This window comes from Bombus vancouverensis, chromosome 18 (genome assembly GCF_051014615.1).
Source record: "Bombus vancouverensis nearcticus chromosome 18, iyBomVanc1_principal, whole genome shotgun sequence".
Taxonomy (NCBI): domain Eukaryota; kingdom Metazoa; phylum Arthropoda; class Insecta; order Hymenoptera; family Apidae; genus Bombus; species Bombus vancouverensis.
The window spans coordinates 1,935,796-1,957,475 of NC_134928.1; the positions used below are offsets into that span (position 1 = coordinate 1,935,796).

The 21,680-nt window shown below is 42.1% G+C and overlaps 2 protein-coding genes across 3 annotated transcripts; both read left to right on the plus strand.

Moving 5' to 3' along the window:
* The first annotated feature begins 14 nt into the window (after window positions 1-14).
* On the plus strand, window positions 15-957 carry mRpL55 (mitochondrial ribosomal protein L55). Its single transcript, XM_033342803.2, has 2 exons — window positions 15-156; window positions 430-957. The coding sequence occupies exon 2, from the start codon at window positions 431-433 to the stop codon at window positions 746-748; it is 318 nt and encodes a 105-aa protein (XP_033198694.1). The 5' UTR covers window positions 15-156; window position 430; the 3' UTR covers window positions 749-957.
* Window positions 958-2,431: 1,474 nt separating this feature from the next.
* On the plus strand, window positions 2,432-21,280 carry LOC117161347 (uncharacterized). Of its 2 annotated transcripts, none has more exons than XM_033342791.2 (7): window positions 2,432-3,771; window positions 14,901-15,147; window positions 15,600-15,799; window positions 16,193-16,396; window positions 17,146-17,373; window positions 18,243-18,703; window positions 19,154-21,280. In XM_033342791.2, the coding sequence occupies exons 1-7, from the start codon at window positions 3,717-3,719 to the stop codon at window positions 20,945-20,947; spliced, it is 3,189 nt and encodes a 1,062-aa protein (XP_033198682.1). In that variant the 5' UTR covers window positions 2,432-3,716; the 3' UTR covers window positions 20,948-21,280. The 2 variants fall into 2 exon arrangements, with proteins under 2 accessions (XP_033198682.1, XP_076482429.1); XM_076626314.1 differs by lacking the exon at window positions 2,432-3,771 and adding an exon at window positions 14,338-14,838.
* The last annotated feature ends 400 nt before the right edge of the window (window positions 21,281-21,680 follow it).

Genomic DNA, 21,680 nt, shown 5'->3' on the forward strand with positions numbered 1-21,680 from the left:
CGTTAAAACCGCCAAGACTTTACAATTTAAAAACTATCGATATTTCAATTCGATTCGATAAGTCGTAGCCATCTACTGGTCGGATTGTGCACTAACCGTGTAACAGTACGTGTTGTACACTTATAATCGGAGTAGTAGTGTTTATTCAGAAAAGAGGTAAGTTTAATTTACTTTCAGTTTGATTATAAAAAGATCATAAAAATATTTTATGGTCAAATAACAGGTAAACAATATAATAAATGGTAGTGGAATTATGATTCGTAAATAGATCTTAACTTTAATGACTAATATAACCTCTTTGCATAGATATTGATATGTGTAATTTTCCATTATAATTTTATCGGTTGCTAATGACAAAATAAAATTACTGTTTCTGTTACTAAGTTACTGTTTTTCATTGATTTTTGTAAATATATATTCATATTTCAGAATGAATATATCCTCCCTTTTACGACCAGCACGATCTGCATTATCCTTACATAGGAAATTGAATTGTTGGACAGCAGCGATAACAAAGAAGCATAGAAAATTTTATTTAAATACTTTTCCTGTGCATCTTGTTTTACCAGATGGCAGTAGTATTAATATCGAATACGATGAACCAAGGAGGATAATTAATCTTCCTCTCGACATTGAGACTCTCACCGAAGAACAGAAACGAATTAGATTGGAGAGACGTAGGACCATAACTAAAACAAAAATAGTAGAAGAATACCAAGATGATTTTGATGAAACTCAGTTCTATTAAATAATTTACCCAACTGTATCATTTTTTTAAATATTGCACATGGAATTCACGTTACAGTTTTATATTATAATCGTTTAGCTTTTTGCATGTTTATTTTTGATTATAAATAGATCTAGTACAGTAAATCTCAAAGCATATAAATGATCTGTACTATAAAAACACATCATGTACATATTAAATGTAATTTAATAAAATAATAACTGTATTTAGATGTAAGTATATATGTCTTCCTATTATAAATATTACAATATTTACAGAAATGTAATACTAATGTGTTTTAATGCACTAAATATAGCAGAATAATTGTCAAAAGCTATTGACACTGTAGTCGATATAATAACAATAAAATTATTCGTTATAATTTTGTAAAATTGATTTTTTTTCAGGTATGCAAAAGCTATCAATCATGAACGTCGTATGTACATCGCAATTACCAATGAAAAAGTGAAAGTAAACGATTATAATATTCTTTGCATCCAATAAGTGTCTCGCAAACGGATGTTTTCTCTGCATATATTACATGATAGAAGGGATGTAATATATCGATCAAAAAATTACTCTAGTACTCAAAGCTACCCTTCTGTCCAGAGACGTGTCGCGGAAGACGGTTGCATCGATTATTCGTTTCGATTTTTTCTTTGCTTTGGTAAACATCAATAGTTGTTATGGCTATCTCCCTAGTGGACTTTCTCTGGCTACCGTGTCTGAATACACACGTCTGCTTTCATTGGTCTTTGCGTTAATCATGAGTAACTGTCGAAAAAGATCGTGAACGAACTTTCAACGAAACAAGAAAGGAAAAATGAAAGATGAAAGTAACAAATTGTTTAAAGATATCAATTTTTATGAATTTATGTTAGGAAAGAAATGAAAAGAGCCAAGATTACTTAGTTTTTATCCTATTTTACTCCAATTTATTTTCGATGAATCGAAAATAGTTTAATAGTTTGTACAGATATAGAGGTGAAAAAATTTGGTCGATATGTATATGTAAAAAGAAACATAAAATGTTCGAAAATACGCAGGTGTGCGTTAAACATCAAACAGAAATCTCGAAGATGTAACGGAAGTGATAAGAGGAAAAGACAACTTTGCGCCGATTGCATTAATCGATCTTAGTTAGCGATTGTTCGCGAAAGCGAGTCACAATCCTTTCTATCGTGAGAAGGAGCAGTCAACAATCCATTTTCGGTTTCGGTACGATGATATAATATTTAGTAATGTGTTGTTCGTATGTGATTGTGCGGATGCTTTCGATAATAGTGAAACTCCTTTATTGCGACAGCACGAGAAAATTTTGCGGCCTTTGTTAGGCAACGACACATGGTGTACCCGCTGTCCATAAGGTGCTAGGACGCATTAAGAATTAAATAGTGGTTCGTTGCACATCTAATGTTTTTACGCGACAGGAAAGTAATGTCGTTTTCTAAAATATTCTAAAACTATTTATCAAAATTTTAGAAAAACGTTTTATAAAAACGATAGTTTGCAATTTAAATAAAGAAGACAGTTTGCAATACGATGTTCTATTCCGAATATTAGAATTTTATATATATATGTATATATGTATATATATATATACAATATGTTTTTATTTAGCTGCATTATATTAAGGATTAATAGGCGTAGAAAAGAGAGTCTGGACGAGGAATTTCATTTAAATACCCTAAAGGAAACGATAATAAATCCCTTTGAATGCTCAGTGAACCGATGGAACAACGGAAAGGCAAAGTTGTCGTGGACAACATCGTGAAGAGATGCCAATGGAGGGAATGATTGTCGTCGGAAGACACGGCGAGTAAACACCGTTCGCTTATGGCAAGTAAAGAGACGTGGTCACACTATGGTGGGAGTCAGTTCTGTTATAGTAGGCCACGAGGTAGCAGCTCTGGTGTTCCTGCAGGTGTAGCACGATCGCACAAACTCTCTCTTAGTTTCTGCTGGCGCTCCAGGCTTCTCGTTTTGCCGGAGTGCGCCGCTCTGTGAAAACCGAGCTTCGAGATCGCCTCGAAAGCGATCCGGACAATGAAAACGCGAAATCTGTGCAATATCGCGTGATATATCGGTGATCGAACGATCAAGCTATTGGAAATCTAGCGAATCGACGTCGAATCTTATCGATTTCCGTTAATTCATCCCTACGATAGCTGGAAGAGTACTCGATTGCAATTTGATCGTCGATTGTAAAACATTGACATGAAACGACGTTGTTTCTTTCGGTTATCTGCAGATTAATAATGCGATTGTATTGCGAGAGTGTCCGGATCGTAAACGATCGATAAACCACGCGAACAAACTTTTCATCAGTCAAGTAAACACCATCGTGCAAGTATAAATCGTATGAGCGGTGCGCTCGATTGTTGATCGCTTGAGCGTTTAAAAGTACGCCAAGTCTTTAGAAGGAGAAAGCAGGAGAAGTTGAAGAATTCAGCCAGCTGAAAAAAGCGCCTTTCTTTGACAATTACGATTTTTTAAATTCGATCTCGTTTCCATTTTTTCCTTCGAGAGTTTCCTTCGAAAGAGTTTCCTTTAAAATCACAGACTATTCGTCATAAAGCGAAATTTGTTGCAAATTAAATCGGCAATTTGGAGAAAGTGGATAAACGCTATGGAACGAAAGTTATGTAAATTCTGAGAGACACTGATATTCGTCGAACAACGAGGGAAAATCGATAAAGAGAAGCATAAAAAAAAAACTGTTGCTTCGAGGATCGAGCAAGTCGCGGCAACTTGGATCGATCGTCTATATTTTCTGTCTGACTTCAAGCGTTTAACAGTTTCTCCATTGTTTCGCACAATTTTTCGTTGGTCAACGAAGCGGTCAAGAGAATGAAAGAACACTGATCCTTGCGTGTTTGGAAGATTCGCGAACTGTGAACACGTGCTCTCCTTGGATTTTCAAATCGGTACGCGAACGATGGATTTTTGAAAAAAAGATTCGTCCCTCCAGCCGGTCCACCAACGTGAGATGATTAACAAACTCTTGTTAAGTTTTTGGATACTCGGATGCATCAGCCTCTATGGTATGTTTCTTTATATTTTTATTATTTTTCACCGGTGATTTTTCGAATAATTTGTAGACCAAATTTGAATCATTTTCAGTTATAACTAGACTTTAACTATAAGTAGACTTTTTTTTTTATTTGATTTGATTTGATTTGATTTGATTTGATTGGCACGTCTGTCATGATGTTGAATGGAAGCTATTAATTAAAAGTTGTCCAATAAACGAGGTAAACACCTAATGTGTTCGGGTGACTTGTATTATTAATCGCAGTGCTTCTTCATTCCCCCAGCGTACACTTTGTGAATTCCGTTCTATTAACCGTTAACGAATCGGGGACAATTATTTAATCATGTAATCGGACGTTGAGGTCATCAACGACGATGCCTCAAATTTTAAGCGTGTTTCCTAACCGGTACCTATCTACTAACGTCTGTTTTCACTTACGTGGTTGGGCGAGGCTCAAGGAACTTTTTCCTCGAGTCTGATTGCACTCGTGACCGCATCATCGATTTACGTTACCATCGCTAAGAGATTGCGGTGCACGAAGATTATAATATTCGATGCGAGTAACCGATAAATCACTCTTTTATGTTTTTGCAGCTAAATTTGAGATTATCTTGCTTTGTATCGGAAAAACTCGCAGCTTATAAAAATTACTACGTTTGTAATGTACGGAATTAAAATAGAGGGAATGGCAATGAATGTATACTCTCAATTCGCGTTTAACGATCGATATAGGTACGAAAATTTCATGACCAGCGTATTGTAATGAAATTATTCCAGAGTCAGTGAAAGCAACTCTGTCACAGCACTAACGTTATTGCACGCATCGTCGAGGTTTCGTGTAAGTTGTCTCGAAAAGTCGAGTCGTCTGGTACACGAAATTTGCCCGCGTTTCGGTCGTTCACGAGCGTTCACCGTGCGAAACACGCGACGATCGTTTGCGAAAGTGGCGTCTATGATAGGGTCGTGAAACTCCACAAAAATTTGAGTAAAAAATATTTAAGCAAAAAATGAAAAAGGTAACGGGTACTGTGCATGACCAGTGAGTTAAAATATTCAACGTTGTAACGTACTTTGACGATCGTCAAAAAGGACAAAGTTCGACGAACTTTTTATTTGCTTAGACGGCGTAATCATGGTTACATTTGTGTAACGTAAAATCGTGGCATGCATACGTGTATATACATAAATTTTTATTGCTCCCATGACCGTGAAGCTGGATCCAGTTACTCTCCTTGTCCTTAACAGAGAGATCTTAATTCTTGCCATCTCGTGACTCATAGGTCAATGTAAAAAGATCTGCAGAAAGTAAAAAATGTGTAATTATTCATTTAATACTTAATACATTTAATACGAGGAAAATTTCATATCTACGTAAGGCTTCTTCTGTTAATTGTTTTCTTTTATAGTTAATTCGACGCGTTTCCACACAGAATCTATTCTATGATCAAAACAATGAAAATGTCCCGAACAAATTTCAGTCTGTAAACGCTTTCTTTTTCGGTAATAACCTACTTTCAATGCGGTGTGTACAATGGCAGATTTTATCGGCGTACATTTCGGACGCATAGTACGTTCACGACAATTCATCGAGATGGATACACACCTCCATTTTCTATTCTCGATGATTCATATGTGCTGTCGCTCCAAATTGTTACTACGGCTATTGCGCGTCGCGTCTAATTTCCTCGACACAAGTGTCGCGTCATCAGCTTTTGACACGAACCAGGTTTGTCAACCGACTCGTGCCGGATCTAACCATTCTCGATCAGAATGTTATCTGTAGTTTTTCGCGCGTGGAATTTCTCTAGCGAAAGAGGATCGTAGAGTTGGACGCGTCAAACTGGTGATCGGATAGGAATCGGTTCATAAACGAGACCTTCGAATTTCGTGACCCAGTCATTCGGCAGTAGGTCATCAGGATATTAGGACATCTGTGCGCTTCTAAATTTTATGTCAGAAGCCAGAGAACTAGCTGATACGTGCGTTGAACGTGTCTCGTCGATTTCAGAGGGTCAATGTGCGTATACATAAAATAATGGATGTTAAAAGCAAACATTGAATTTTACGCGAGGCTCATGCTCGTTCATCGTCATAGAATGCCAATGAAAAGGAGGATCGCTTTGTAAAATTCTCTTACTTTTTAATTTACTGTCAAACGGAAGCGACTGTTAAACGCCTCGCTGATAGAATTCAATTTATCAATTAAGTAGAAAGCTACGTGTAGATAACAAGTGGTAGTTAACCGCGCAGCCATCGAGGTGCAGAGTAATTTTGAAATACCGTTCCACAACAGGCCAGGGTTAGCAAACTATCTTCCTCTTCCGTTGTTGCACGTCCGGAATATAATTGCACGTCATTCTCTGGCTTTATCCTGTTGGCGATTTCGGTGTCATCGTAGTCAACGGGGCGGAAATACGACGTGTTGCGACGGTAAGAAAAGAAGGAGGAGGATGGAAAGGAATCTTCGGTAGGTTCGATTGCGATTATGTCGCGAAAGGGAACGGAACGCGAGAATTCGATGATGCGAGAATGAATTCGCGCGCGACCGGTCGATCGACGTCTATCGTGTAATTTATTCCTCGTCAAGGCTTCAGCCTAGACTTCTGTCGAGATCAATGACGCTCCCATTAGTCATTACACAACAAGATGAAAATCAGTTAGTTGCGCGATCAAATCGTTGCGATTGAAGTAAAAAGTAAACGTTCGCTGGAAATAATTTTGTCATAGTCGTGATAAATTTGAGGAAGTTAATTTCTTTCTATGGCGTAATATTTCTCGAGGTAATATTATATTTAGGACTATTCCCAAGATCATTTTGCGATCGTACACCGTGAAACGTTAACACGGTCTGTGGTCTGTTCAATTTCGTCGTTCCCTTTGAAAGGACAGAAATTTTCTAAATTTGCGAAATATTATTATTCTTCGCTACTAAATACTACCTGCAATTTTTTTCTTCTTAACGCGATAATGGGTCATAATAATGTTCGCGACTGTTTCGCGTTGCGTGACTATAAACAGAACAGCGTTGGTCGAGTTCTGACAGGAAAACGAAGGAAGGAAGTTATCACCGAGCAACGGCAATTGTGCGATATAATCCATTGCCTTAAATACTTTAAATATTTCTGTTAATTAATTTCTTTTCATGCATACTACCTTTTAACGTCACACGTTACGAAAAACCAATCAACCGTGGACGTATGGTTCCATAGCAATCGCTATCTCGTTACAGCGATGGAATTTAGATATTTCTATGTCAATAAACTCGGACAACTACTTCTCGGCTCGCCCACGAGAAGCAAAGGTAATCGGTGCAGCGATTGAAACGTTTCCCAATCTCTTTTGGATCCGGGTTAGCATACTTTTGCACGAGGAAGGGAACCAAGATATACAGTGGACGTAAAATCTTTACGAGTGTTTCGATGCGCGTAGGAAGAGACCGAGTACTTCTGCGTCGAAATTAGCAGATACTTTCTCCGCCAAACGATGTCCGTTTCCTTTTTCCGCTCTCCTCGTGAATCCTCTTGGCGATCGGCTAATATCTCACGAGGCGGACGATTGGTCATTTATACCGAGAACTAATATCTTAATAACGGCTTCAAGATTCCTTTTAGCAGCCATTTTAAAACGCCCGATTAGATTGTTTAAGGATACTCGTACGAATCAACGGCCAAAGATACAATCTTCTTAAAAATAATACTTTCACTAATCGCGAGCCTACTTTTGTGCAAATATCTCAGACATTTTAGACACCGCTTGGAAGACAAACATTACTTCAGCAGATGTCGACAAGACGCTTAAGCGTTATACAAAGAGAGAAGTTATTCTTGAAAGCGTAATACTTAAACCGCACCCTCTTCCAATTATCGTATACGACATCGCTTGAAAATTTAATTTTCACATATCCCATTGCCGTTCACCGCCTCCGCCAACTTTCTCTGTACTTATTACTATTTCATTTTTCACCGTTGATTATCGAACGCGCACGTATGTCGATCAAACGTGTCTATATTTTGCGTTTAAAGAAGCAAATATCTTAGCAATATAACTTTCTTCTGTCCATTAAAAGATCTATCGACTTTCAGACGTTGCAACTTTCCAATGATTTTAATGTCCCAAAACGTGCACTCGGATTTCCGAAATAGGAAACGAAAAACGCGACCGACATTCGAAGCAAGGTGAACGCTCATCGTTGCAGATTGCGAAAGAACGAGCTATTGTCCACTTCCCGCTTTTATTCTCTTTCTCTTTAACCGGCAACCTTCCGGTTAGAAATTTATCGGTGCTTAGTCTGACCAGTGAGAGCTGTGCACGATCTTCCGACTTCTCGTGGCGATCGTTCCAATTTATGGACGCATTTGGCTACAAACGCTTCCTATTTTCTTTCATATATGTTTACGCGTAATACGAAGTACGCGACCATTGACTTATGGACGATCTTAGTCCTTCTACCTTTTTCGTCCTTTCTCTGCACAGTGCCGATCGTTCCGGAAATAGAGTACCGCGCGAGGAGTACGTATCACGCTAACTAATTCACCGATCAGATTACCGTTGGGAGGCAACAACGCTCGGAGACCTTGAGAGTAGATTTATCGTATCTTTGCGAACGGTGAAACGAGAAAGGCGTAGTCGTAAGGATCGGTAACTTTCATCGACTGCTATCGTCACGCGATGCGGCCACTTTCCGCGTGGATCCTTTCAGATGCAAAAGCGGTCCGCTCGTTGCTCAGAGTAAAAAATACTCGCATCTCCCTATCTCCGAACATGACTGACTGAAAGGCTCTGCGCTTGGTTCCTCGTCTTGTTCTTTTATGACCTGACTATTATGAGGTTGACCGATAGAGGAACGAGTGGATAAATTTGTAACAGAAAAATATATCGAAGTAAATAAAGGTACAGGTATAAGTTGATCCAGATCCTTATTCCGATAGTGTTACGATACGATAGACGCGATAGGGAGCACGTTCATATATTTGTAGCAAAGAACAATACCAAAAAAGTTAATCTCGCAGCTTTAGCCGAAGGCAACAAGAAACAGCAATAGAAATCTACTTATAGCTTTTTCGTTTCTAGACCTTGTAAACCAAAACATAACATATATTCAAGGGCGCAATAATACGGACCTCTCCTTATTTAGAATTGTTCGTTTCACTAAATTCTATTCTGTTCGTAACAGCGGTCTCCGGGTCACGGATATACAAAAGTAATTACTTCAACGTGACCCATTAGCACGACACGCGACGTATTTTTAATTCAACCCCGACTTTTCCTCTTTCGTCGCCTTCTTTTCGCTTTCAAGCTCCTCCGCATATCCGTGAATCGAACCGCACTTCCGTTCCATAGCGATCAGTCACTTTTCTTCCAAACCTACCGACAGATTTCCGTATCTCCTGCTCTTTAGGAAAAAAACCCCACTCGACTTTCTTTTTTTTTTTCACGAGTCACTCGTGTCGTTCGATAATACGTGATATAGCGTGTACCGCGGAATTCCTTTAAGATCGAAGGCAGAGTTTCGTAACGGGTTCGCTCGATGAATGCCAGAGGCCAGACCATGAATTCAGTTTTAAGGTCAGCAGGATAGGGACAGCGGAGTATCGGTGCCAAGTAGAAGAATACGGTATAACGGTTCCACACTCGACGTTTTTCACCTAAAAGACCTGGTCAAGATTCAAATATAAATCTAACGTACGTAAGTACGTTCGTGTCCGAATTTGGGTCGTGAAAAGTGAATTGAGAAGACTGGTGCATGACGGATAGACAGCTCGCGAACGGAACACTGATCCGCGGATAAGAGAACGCCGATTATGCGATCGGGGTTCGATGACCTCGACTCGCTGGATACCGTGTTACTAAGTTCTTTAAACCTTATGTAGGTAACTAAAGTGCTACGGATATACAACGAGCGTGCGAGTAAGAATTAAGTTTCGATGTTTGAAACTTTTGCCGATCTCTGGAATCCATTAGAAAATAAAACGGATTTGTCGAAGAAGATGCAGAGATAAGAAAGTTGCTGGATATTCGATCGTACACGCTAGGATCCATATCGATCCATCGCATCGCCTACATCCACCGCGACTCATCGTTACGTTGTTCGAAGAACAAACACGGTCGCGTAAAGGACAAACAGCGAGTATCTAACGTGCTACTAGAAATTATCCCTTCTTATTGCGAGAACCAGCTCGCTATCAGATCACCGCTGTGTCCCACATAGAGCTAGTTTCGTGTTCTTCGCGCAAGGAATTGTTCCTTTATTGCGCCATTGTTCTACGATGGGATTGTTCGGTCTAGAAATTGGTCGATAGCGATTACGAGGGATCCGGATGCACGCGATACCAGAGATATCGGAACAATGGCGACGTTGGGTAAGCGCGATTGTCGCGTGTTTCGTTTTTGTCAGTCGTTTCCTCTGTATCCACTTTTGTTCGAGAGCAATAAATTGCGACGTGCGCGCGGAATGTGCGAATAGCTTTTCAAAACGAGCAGGTCATGATCAAGAGGCCGAGATCTATTCGTTCGCGCAATAATCAAATTTAAAGTTACTCTACTAGATTTTCTGAATAGAACGAGGAACGTTATTTTAAAAGCATGGGAATCTGGAACAAGTGAAAATAAATGTAACAGATGTCTAGTAATAAAAATTCATCTGTATCAAATGAGAATAATGTAGAGAAAGTTATTAACGCGTGTAAATTAACAAAGACTATGGATAGAGTATAACAGTTTCTACGTATATACTAAAAACGAAGCGTTGAATAGAGTAACGAATCGTTTGAATATTACCTTAAAAGTGTGTTAAAATATCGTTGAACTTACATCAGCTGTTTTTATTTGAGAAGCAGATGATAAGTTATCGTCGTTGCACTAATAGAGGTGACGTATCTGAAGGAATCCCGTTGCAGAGAGCGTTTAAAAGTATCTCTGTACCGTTAAATCTCTGTACCGATGCCATCTTTGTGTCGCGTATGTACCTAGATATCCAGTGTACAATCTCTTCTAACATCTATTTAGAATTACAAAGAACACGTTGGAAGATTTAATCGTTATTCGCAACGAGCATTGTCGCTCGACCATAATCATAAGTTGGGCATCTCGCTTGAAATCAACGTTGCGCGCACTCGACGCTCTCGTTGGCTGAAAAAGCAATGGTAGTTACCAGACTAAGTGATCATCGGGCTTGAATTATTAATTCAAACGTCTCGATTGCGACATCGTCAACGTGTATGTATACGCGATCGAATTATAAATGCACCGAAAGGTGGTTTCGTTACGGTTATCGAAGGTGAAGCAATATTCCAAAGCGATTTCGAAAGCTTCGCTCGTATCATCCGAGGAATCGTCTGCGCTGAAACGATCGCGTATGCGATTGGCTTCCATCTCTTACTTCTCTAGTTAACGCTTTCGTTAATCTTATCGATCGTATTCGCGATGAAGAAACGCTAGATTCTTTCGATCGATCGAAAGTGGTATACCACTTAGTCGTTCTCTGATCGCGTGGTAACGTTCGATCGTGATATTCGCGTTTTATAACAAGTTGTTACAAAGTTTTTCCAGTAGCTCCAAAAAGAGAGAAAATTTTTATACCGTAATTGAACGTTCGTGAATTAACCATGATATAAGGCAATTTTGCCTCGACCCAACGAAAGAACGAAATCTGGTTCGATATTTGTCCGACCGATGTATATTGCAGTTATTTCGTAACCGATACAGAATTTTTCCTGGAATTACGTAAACTTGTCGATCTATTAGCGATACGAAAAAGTAGAATGAGGGCTCGACACGTCATAGCTATGTTTTCCCTGGTGTTTTCCATTTCGTTAAATGATCGGCTATCTGTGTTTAATTATTCACGCAGTCTGGTTGTCTCGCAGGATACACGCTCGTCGAGCGATCTAACCACTCTGCCAGGTGTATAATTGATGGATTTCGCCTGCGCTATCAAGACATCGCGTCCGTTTTTAGATCGAATCTCCGTTAACACCGGCAATTACGTTTGTCCGTGTTTCTCCCTAGCTGTACAAAATACGCGATTATGCCGTTCAAACGAACAATCCGAACGTCGTCGTTAATCGAAATGCAATTTCGCTCGAGTCGTCGCGACGTCGGGATCCGCGGACTCTGGAATTTATCGGCGTACGAATAGATGCATCAAGGAAATTCGAGGAATCGAAGAATTACCGGGTTTGCGGTTCCGTTCGGCACCGTTGGCTTCGTTTTCGATTCGTCGGTCAAGTGGCACGTACTAATTGTCATTGACGATGCGTAAAACGGTCAGACTCGATCGTCTGTGCGAGTCATTCCTACGGAAACCTTGACACAGCCTCCTCGACTAGACTCGAACAGACGGACGCTTAGCCAGACCTCTTTCGTACGAAGACGCACGTGTATCGCAGTAGGCGCATAAAGTACGCGTCCAAGAGTAAAATATGGGAAGATACTCGTACGACACGGTACATTTATATTTTATGTTACTCTGTAATTACGGAAGAGAGGCCGACTTGTACACTTGTTGGATAATCGCACCACTTTTGTCGTCCGTAACAGGATCGAAGCGATCTTGGACAATTTTTTACGCGCACGATATAAATCTTTGCGTTCTAATCTTTAGTTAAAAATCGACGACAGACGACGGAGAACCGATCAGACCGAGCGACGCTATTTCTTCGACCGATATATCGTGACAATATCGGGCAGGCTACGCAAAACCGTATTACCGTGTTATGTCGCACGGAAATCGCCGTGTAAACGTACGTTGGCGTGGAAGCGCCGTTGGCCTGCGATTTTTCCGCGGCGAATCGTCGTTGGAAAGTCACCCGCCGGCTTTTAAACGAGGCGACGAGGTGCTCGGATCGGTCGCGCGAGTCACACACGGTCAGTCCTGATTTCAACTCTGCTGATTTCCCTTTTCCATGCCTCTCCCTGACTCGAGACCATGCTCCTTTTGCCAGACGCTCGTTCGACGAACAAAAACTCTGGCAACTCGAACCGCTCTCCGATCTAGCTGACCATTAACGGCCTATTCCTCGGGCTCCTGGCTTTCTTTTTCCGAATTTCTCCCCGGCTAGACTCGTCCGGTCGGTTCATCCACCGCCACCACTGCGATCGTGGTTGCCTATTCGCGGGCGAATATACCGCCTCCGCTCGTATTCTGTTCCGATCTATGGCGAGATAATCCACCGTTCGAACAAAAAGAGTTTCTCTTTCTTATCTCGACTGACCTCGCCGCCTCTGCGCGTCGATACGAGCAACTTTCTTCGTCCGATTTTCTTTCCGCGTTTTACTTTTAGCCGCCTCTGTCTCGTTCCACGCACCGCTATCTTTTTATTACTTTTATCCAGACGTTCCAATTATCGAGCGATCGTTCGTTATTCGCTTCTTAAGATCGGGACCGTTGCTCGAGAACTTGTTCCTCCAGACGCTTATTCCTTCAGATATCGCGATCCCTCTGCCTTTCAGTTTTTTCACGTCGGCTCGCGGATCTAGGTCGTAAGTTCAGGAGACGGTCGCAATCCTGATCCGCGACTCCTCGACCCCCAATCCCTGAGCGACAGGTGCCTCGGATTTTCCACCGTCTCGAGTTCCTCGATGTAACGTATTTCCCAAGATCGCTTTAACGCTTATGGCGTGGGCAATAAAAATTCTACGACTGAAACGGCGTACAAGTAAGTCCGGTGCCTCGATACTTCAAACTTTTGCATAAATTTCGACGTAGAAATATCTAGAAGAGAAATCTGAGGCATTTTTTGAAAAAAGTTACCAAGAGAAATTTAGAAATTCACATCCGGTATTGGTATCCAATTACTCGAAACGAGGGTCGAGGTCATCCCGATTTTACGAGCGAAGACCGACCTGCAAATCGCTAGATCACCGTGTTACAGCGATGTTAGCGCATAATGTAGAATTTTCAATATAAACGATAATTGGAAATATCGCAACGAGTATCTGCGCGATATCTCGAAAGGATTCGAAGACTCGCAGTTGCCGCCAGTCTAATTACACTTTCCGTGCTGGACACGTGAGTTCTTCGGCATCGATCTGCCGGTCGATAAATCAGCCGCAATTTTCTAATGCTCGCGGGCCGACAGGTTGCTAGATCGACTTATCGATCGCTTAGACTTTCCCTTCTCACGAATATCGCGTCGGAGGCTGCGGCCAGTAGACAGGTTTTGTTCGACGGGTGTCTTCGAGGCAGCTCGTTAGCGTTTCGATCGTCGAGTTTCTCGTTCGCAAAACCTCGGCCTTTTGTTGGCCGGCAGCAGCGTGAGAGAAGGAAGCAGACTTGGTTTACTTGCCGAGTTACATCGATGTCTTCCTGTGTGGCGTCAAGCTTGAAGAAAAAAAATTGCGTTCCAGGAGATTGTTATTCAGGCGTTATGCTAATACCAGTGCAACGAGCCAAGGAAACCGTTACGAAGTTTCGCGCGAATCTATCAATCTGACCTGCGATGCGTGTAGTTCGGATCCCGAATCTTCGATTCGTTCCGAACAATTTGGTGTGCCGATCGGTCCAGCGACTTTGCTGTTCGATCGAGTGTCGGCAACCGTTCTCGTCCGACGATCTGCTTCGGGTGCGTCGGTGGTCGAGTTTATCAACTCTTTACATTTCCAGATGCGCAAAATAAAAGACGCTCTCCTGCGCTATACGCGTTGGAAGAGTTGCCAACTGTTGGAACGGGTCTCGTTGGACGAAGGTTAAACGGTTTAGCGGAAAATGAAACGTGTGACGAGAGCGGTATAATCGCGGAGTATTCTGAAAAAAGTGTATTTATTTTTTCGGGTAGTTTCCATTAGAGTATGCAAACTTGCGTAGAGTAGAAAAATATACGCGACTGAAAAGATAATATTACGGTGATGCACGGTGTATCAATTTTTTTATACGGAAACCTTGACGGGATAAACGAAAGAGATCGAATAATAAGACCAAAATAGATTTATGGTAAATACGTACTCGCTAGTAGGAAGGAAGTCAAATTTCCGACGCAAATTACTCGATTCACCATCTTGCCTTACGAGCAGTTCTGTTCGTAGAAAACTCTGCGATTCTTAACAGGTGGCTGTTCGATCGAAGGGAAAGAGAGAATCGGTACTGGGACTGTGAAAGGGGCACAAGGCGTTTCAGTCGTATTTATTTCGTCGTTTCTGCAGGAGACCCGACGGTTGCGCAAGAGTGGCCGACGCCTCTCGACGAATCCGCGGACGAGAAGAACGATGCCGAAATTTTTCGAGCTGTCGTCGAATCTATGCGACAGTGGACGTTGCACAAGCAATTGCATCATAGGACCAAGAGAGAAGTCTCGAAGGTTTGCTACGAAGATGTCGGCTGTTTCGAAGACACAGGGCCGTTCAGCTACCTGGAGATGCTCCCGTCGCCACCTAAGGACGTTGGCACTAGGTATTGGAACGTAAACTACCACGCGAAATGATTCGCGAATACGAAACAGACTGTGATTTTCTATCTATATGTATCCAAATTTTTACCTTTCTTACGAATCTTTCGGTAAATGCATCTTTCTTTGCGATGATCACCGTCGTTTCGTGCAGCGTCGAGATAACACGAAGATAGAAACGATATCTGGCTTGTGACCTAGCTCGGCGAAAGCACGCCTGTAGTTTCGTTACATGTTTCGTAAGTAAGGCGATGCGTTGTAAGAAGCACGCCTAGTTGCATTTACGAATAAGCGCAATCGCGCATGGGTGGATATATGAACCACTCGGAAAAACAAATTGATCAACTCTGTGTTTTACAAGTTCCTAGATCTTTTGTAATTCCATCGGCGATTAATTGGAACGAGCACTCGGCGAAATACGAAACTGGTTTTAATTGTTTCCTTCGGTATGTCGCAGATTTCTAGTGTACGGCAGCAGAAAGGCAAGATCGATTCCGATGGAAGTTCCCGCCGACGACATAAACGATAACGCACACCGTGCCATAGATCCCGATCTACCCACCAAAGTGATTGTGCATGGATTCGGATCCAGCTGCGATCACGTCTGGGTTTATGAAATGAGATCCGCGCTAATGACTGTGCACGAATGTAATATAGGTTCGTAGCGATTCTTTCTAGTTCCATGACTACGTACCATAGACTCTGAATACTTATGCAGATTCGTATTTCTGTAAACGCGATCGAAGACGCGTAAACCTAAGCGATTATTTGCTTCATTTACTAAACATTATTACGCGCACATTTTACATTTTCTAATTTCTCGCGAATGCACGAAAATCCACGGTCCATTCGTGACGATAGATTTCGTACAAAACTTTACGCGAAACAACCGTTCGGTGTAAAAACGAGGAGTCGATCACACGGCAAATGCTTATTCACGGTTGGTATCGGAAAATTTCATTGCCCTCTTACCACCTGGCCATACGATCAACGTAAATTTCTCTTTTCACTTTAACGAGCTTCGTCTTCAAGCCGAGCATATCTTTTCAGTGTGCGTCGACTGGGGACCAGGAAGCGCGGTTCCCAACTACGTAAGGGCGGCTGCCAACACTCGTCTGGTCGGCCGACAATTAGCCAAGCTAGTGCGAAGTTTGAACGTACCTTTGGAGAAGGTTCATTTGATCGGTTTCAGCCTGGGTGCTCACGTGGCTGGATTTGCCGGCGCTGAGCTGGGAAACGTCTCCAGAATCACAGGTACGGCGGAGCCCATTATGCGATACTTTTCTCCGTACGCAGCTGTTTGCGATTTATTCGCCGCGTGTTGACGATTGCCTCGTTCGCTCTGTATTTGGGCAACGTGATGCAGTTATCGCGCCCAAGTTGAGCAACGCGTTACGGATAGCTGTAGTCTCGATGTCCTTCGAGAGCCGAGTTTCCATCGGTAAAAGGAGATCCGATTAAGCGTAAAGGGCAACTACGATTATTCGTTAATCGTTGAATCGATTAAACTTTTTCTTCGAGTTCTCTCGCAGCTGTCCTTCGCGGTAAATGCTTCGCTTTAAGAAATCATCGAGTGCGCTCGCTACGCTTTAATAAGCTAATTGACGCGAGCGTCGAAGCATAAATGCGTTCGTATACGCATTTATGAATTCGTTGCCCTTCTCGGTGTGATTTATTCAAATGAAAAAGGCTAGGAAAGATCGATACGCGAACGCGGCGAACGAGCATCGAGACAGGCTTGGAAAAATGGCGAGAGGTTGAGCAACCCTCCGCTCCATATCTTAATCGCGCGACCGTTCACCAGAAACTGTGACGAGGTCTTTTGCAAAAGCGTTCCAAGTAAATGTGTCGCGGTTGCCATTCGGATATTTTCATCTTTTTCTACTTTATCAACAGGTTTTTCATTAACTGCGCTTTCCTCCAGCCGGTTAGATTTCGTTTATACTCCGTTCGAGCAATATCCTTGGACCAGGACGTTGTCTAAGAATCTGCGTAATTCACAGGATTAGATCCTGCAGGACCACTGTTCGAGTCTCAGGATCCTAGAGCCCGACTCGACGAAACAGACGCCAACTTCGTCGACGTGATTCACAGTAATGGTGAACAACTGTTGCTCGGTGGTTTGGGATCCTGGCAGCCTATGGGCGACGTCGATTTCTATCCCAACGGGGGCAGAATGCAGACAGGCTGCTCGAATCTGTTCCTTGGTGCCGTATCGGATATCATCTGGTGTAAGTGTCTCTTCTATTGTACACTGCTAGAAGTATTGCAACGTTTCGCGATATTTAACGCATATTCGATGCTTCTCGCCGCTTTTATCGTAATTTTTGAATAAACGCAACAAGCAGGTATCCGAATACCTTTGAACAAACTGAGAATATTCGCGCGAATTCACACTCTCTTATGAAAATAGTAAAAAAGGATGGAATCTGGATAGAAAATTGTTTTATCTAATCCAAATGTTACGAGTACACCTTTTATATTTTATTTTTGCATATCACGTGCATCGTACGCGTTTTTCACATTCTAAAACTTCATCTCGTTCGTCCCGCTTGCTATGACGCATCGCGTATAAACCTATACACATATGTATAGTACCTACACTTTGTACGATTCATGCGCACGTTGGCATAAGTGCCGCACGTAATGCACTTGACTTACTTAATGCACTCTATGTATTTTATAACCCGATGTACTTGACGCACTTATGACAAGGTTACGATATCGTCGAGCTTATTCGGAACAAAGGGATAATATAGAGTAAAGGCCGGTAAAATCTTTGAAACTTTCACAAGTTAACGATACTTGACGATACCCGTTGTCCGTTCCTTCGTATAACGATTTGTTCTCATTACGAGCTATTGGCAAAATCTAATGTAAGAGGCACGATAAATCAGAGATTAGAAAGCGGGGTCTTTTTCACGAGTGTGGATCGCCGTCGTTCGGGATAGCGTTACCTTCTCCGCAACGCGGATCGAATTCTTTGTCCTAAAGAAAGCGGGTCACGCTGGCCCCGTGAAACGTCGCCTAAAGATACTTTGAATATTCAAAAATGTCCTGGCCATACTCGATCGCTTCATCGGAAATTTTCACGTTGCAGCAAGCGCTGTCGAGGGTAGATCCCTGTGTAACCATCGAAGGGCCTACAAGCTGTTCACCGACTCTGTAAGCCCAAAGTGCCGATTTCCAGCGTTTCCATGCGACAATGGATACGACGGTCTTCTTCGTGGCGAGTGTTTTCCTTGCGGTGCGAACAGCATGGGCGGACCTTGCGGCGACATGGGTTACTACAGCGATGAATCACCGGCCAGAGGACAACTTTACCTGGTAACGAGAGACGAAGAACCTTTCTGTGCTCACCAGTACCAGGTGAAAGTGTATAATAGTCGCAGCGAAAGACCCACTAGGAGTTACGGGAAACTGCAGGTAACTCTGGTTGGAGAAGCATCTTTTAACGATACGTTCGCGATGACGCGGAAGGACGAGGAGCTTCTGGTTGGTTCGATTCTTCAGAAGATTGTTGTACCGCACCCTGCGATTTCGAATTTGGAAGCTATCGAGGTAATCAATAGATCGACGTAAGTATTCTCCGTTTATAAGTATTAGGACGCTTCTGTCGGTTTTGCGTAGAATCTAACTAGATCGTTAAGGAAGGAATCAATCAGTTAGAGTTTGGTGTTTCTACGAAGTGACGATTCGAAATATATAGTAAAAAAGCGTGGAAATTATTTGCGAGATTGGTATCGAAATTAAAATTTGGCGAAAATTGTTGTCAAAATTGGTTCCTGTGCAATTCGTCGATTTAACAAAAGTGAGTAGATGAAACGTAATAAGTGGAATATCTAATATAAACGTCATCGTAATACCAAGAATACAAACTTTAATAATCTTCCAACGATTTGTCAAATTCATCCTGTTTTTCTCTAACTGTCCCAATACTTACGAACAGAGACGTATATGCATGCAAAAGTCTAATAAAAAACCTTATTTATTCTGTTGCAAACATTACAGATCAAGTACACGGCGTACAGCGGCTGGATCTCTTCAGGTTTGGTGTCCTGGAGCATCGACAAAGTAGCCATTATCGACAGCTTTGGAAAGACTCTCTCCGTCTGCAAAAAGAGTCTGAGCTTAGAATCTGGGAAACCCGTTCTACTTCCTCTCTTCGCAGGCGAATGCAACGTTCCTCTGGAATCGGATAACTCAACGTCCCCGGCATTAGAACGTCTGCTGCAAGAGAAACCAGGTGGTATCGGGCCATTTACCAAAGAACAGAATTACGAGGCGAAAGATAATATCCCGATAGAGACGTTCTCGAAAGAGAGAATCGCGTCGTTGTCCTCGTCGAAAGGTTTGGGTCCGTTTACCAAGGAGCGAAACGTGCGCATAATCGAGAGGAAAGAAAGTTTCAAGACGAACAGCTTCGAGGAAACGGGCAATCGTGGCAGTAGCTCGAACCCTTGGAATATCGTCGACATATCCAGCGATGGAGATTCGAATTCTTTGGAAAATTCCGAGACTGAGAAAGGCAGAGGATTCTCTGGTTCCAATTTGTTCGCTGCAAGTCCTTCTCCGAATCCTTCCGTGGAACCAACGACCGAGTTCCTTCCAGAAATACGGGAACCTGTACTGCAAATCGATAAGAAGGAAACAGGAAGGTCTTTGAAGTTTCCAGAAATCACAGAGCCGATCTTGAGGCCACGCTCGGCGAGACAGAACACCAGAAATGAGATTCACAGTCGTGAAAAGCAGAAAGAAGAGATACAGGAGACTTCCTCGACGTCTAGAGCTTTTACGGTACAATTCTTGCCAGAAAGGTTGGCTGGGATCCTGGCGCAAGCTGAAAGGTACGCTAGGCAAACCCTTCTTCCTCTGATTTCGCAGTACACGCCCAGTTTCGTAACTGGATCGCGATATGAGGAGCCTAAATACTTTCCACCCTTGGGGGAGATCGCTTCGGAGGATCAAGGGCCCAATGAACCGGAGTTGACTACAAGTAACTACCAACAGGACTTTGAACGACGGAATCGAGATGATCGAATCGTTAACACCGAGTCTGCTTTAAGAGAGGGGAGAACGATGAATTCTTCCAACACTACGTCGATGGAAACACCTGCGATTATCGAGGCAAGTTATCAGGAAAAGGAGATAAATTCAACGAGAACCGATGAAAGCAACGAATGGATACCTATAGAACATTCTACCGTTTCAAACGCCTTATCTAGACAAGACTTCAACGTGTCCAGGTCTCTGAATTGGGAACACGAAAAGTACAATTGGTCCACACAAACGTCAGAGAGTAGTACGTCAAAAGTGGACGATTGGGTGCCTATTACGATTAAAAGCGAAATTGAAATTCCTGAGGCTCCGAATAACGTCTCTAACGAGATTAACTTGTCTCGCGTGGCCACTGACAAGCAGAACAAGGCTGTTCGAGCGGAAGCTGTGACGACAAAGGACTCTGGAAATAATTCAGACGAGGCTGTTGCCTCTGGGAAGGACGAGAGAAAGTATATTCCTCTGATCGATCCGAACGCGAAAGAATTATCGTCGACGAGCGTGAATGATATCTTAGACGTTGGTCCGAGCTCTTCGAGTACGAGCTCTACGTACTCGCCGCACTCTCACATTCAGAAAATCCCCAGACCGATAGAAACGAGAAGTAGCAAACCTGGTTTGACGAGGAGGAGCATGGTCTTTCCTTACGCGTACGAGAAGAAGAAGGATCCTAGGACCAGGTACATACCTTTGATACCAGAGGAAGACTTTGGAAGGCCATACTTTTCGGTCGATAGAGAACGCTGAAGAAATCAAGCGGCGAAGATTGTTTGGAACAAGATTTATGGAATCATCGTTCGTGATATGTTTCCACTCTTACAAATGACCAATTTCTTATTGGCTTTTCCTATTGTTCGTAGTTGTTGGTGATCAGTTGTTAACGTTTTCGTGGAATTTGTGTTTCGAGTTACTGATACTATGGAACGTGATAACATCGGTCAGTAAAAATCGATGGCTTTATAAAGCACGCTTTAAAGATGTTTTTGGTAAAAATTGGAGCCTTAACTTTATTTTGTATATAGGAATTTTTTTACAATATATATAATATAATATATATATATATATATAGCTTCGCTGAAATCTGTTCTTTTTTTTCACATCGTTACCGTTAACTAATTCTTAGTTATTAGAATTATTATCATCGTCATCTGTGTTTCCCCCATTTATTTTATTTATGTCGAACGGACGATCATAAGAGCGAAAAATCCCACTTTGTATATGATGACCCAATCTTGGAAATCGCAAAACGAATCGCTGAAATAGTATTATATTTCTTTCTTCTTTTTCTCTCTCTTTCGTAATAATATGTACAGCTGGTGTCTATGCGATCCACCTTCGTGGCGGTTCACGCGAACGGTAGTCAAAAGTATGGAAGAGATGATTTAAATGGACTTCTATGTGTATCTATAATATATCTGTTTTTACTTAAAATAAATAACCCTCTTTAAGAAGAAAAATGCGCCTCTCGGTCTTGCAAGTA

Bases quoted from the DNA above. Each gene is read 5' to 3' on its own strand.
- mRpL55 (XM_033342803.2), top strand. From the start codon at position 431: ATGAATATATCCTCCCTTTTACGACCAGCACGATCTGCATTATCCTTA.
- LOC117161347 (XM_033342791.2), top strand. From the start codon at position 3,717: ATGATTAACAAACTCTTGTTAAGTTTTTGGATACTCGGATGCATCAGC. The intron at 15,800-16,192 runs GTTCGTAGCGAT...ATATCTTTTCAG, and splicing joins TGTGCACGAATGTAATATAG to TGTGCGTCGACTGGGGACCA. The intron at 18,704-19,153 runs GTAATCAATAGA...CAAACATTACAG, and splicing joins CGAATTTGGAAGCTATCGAG to ATCAAGTACACGGCGTACAG.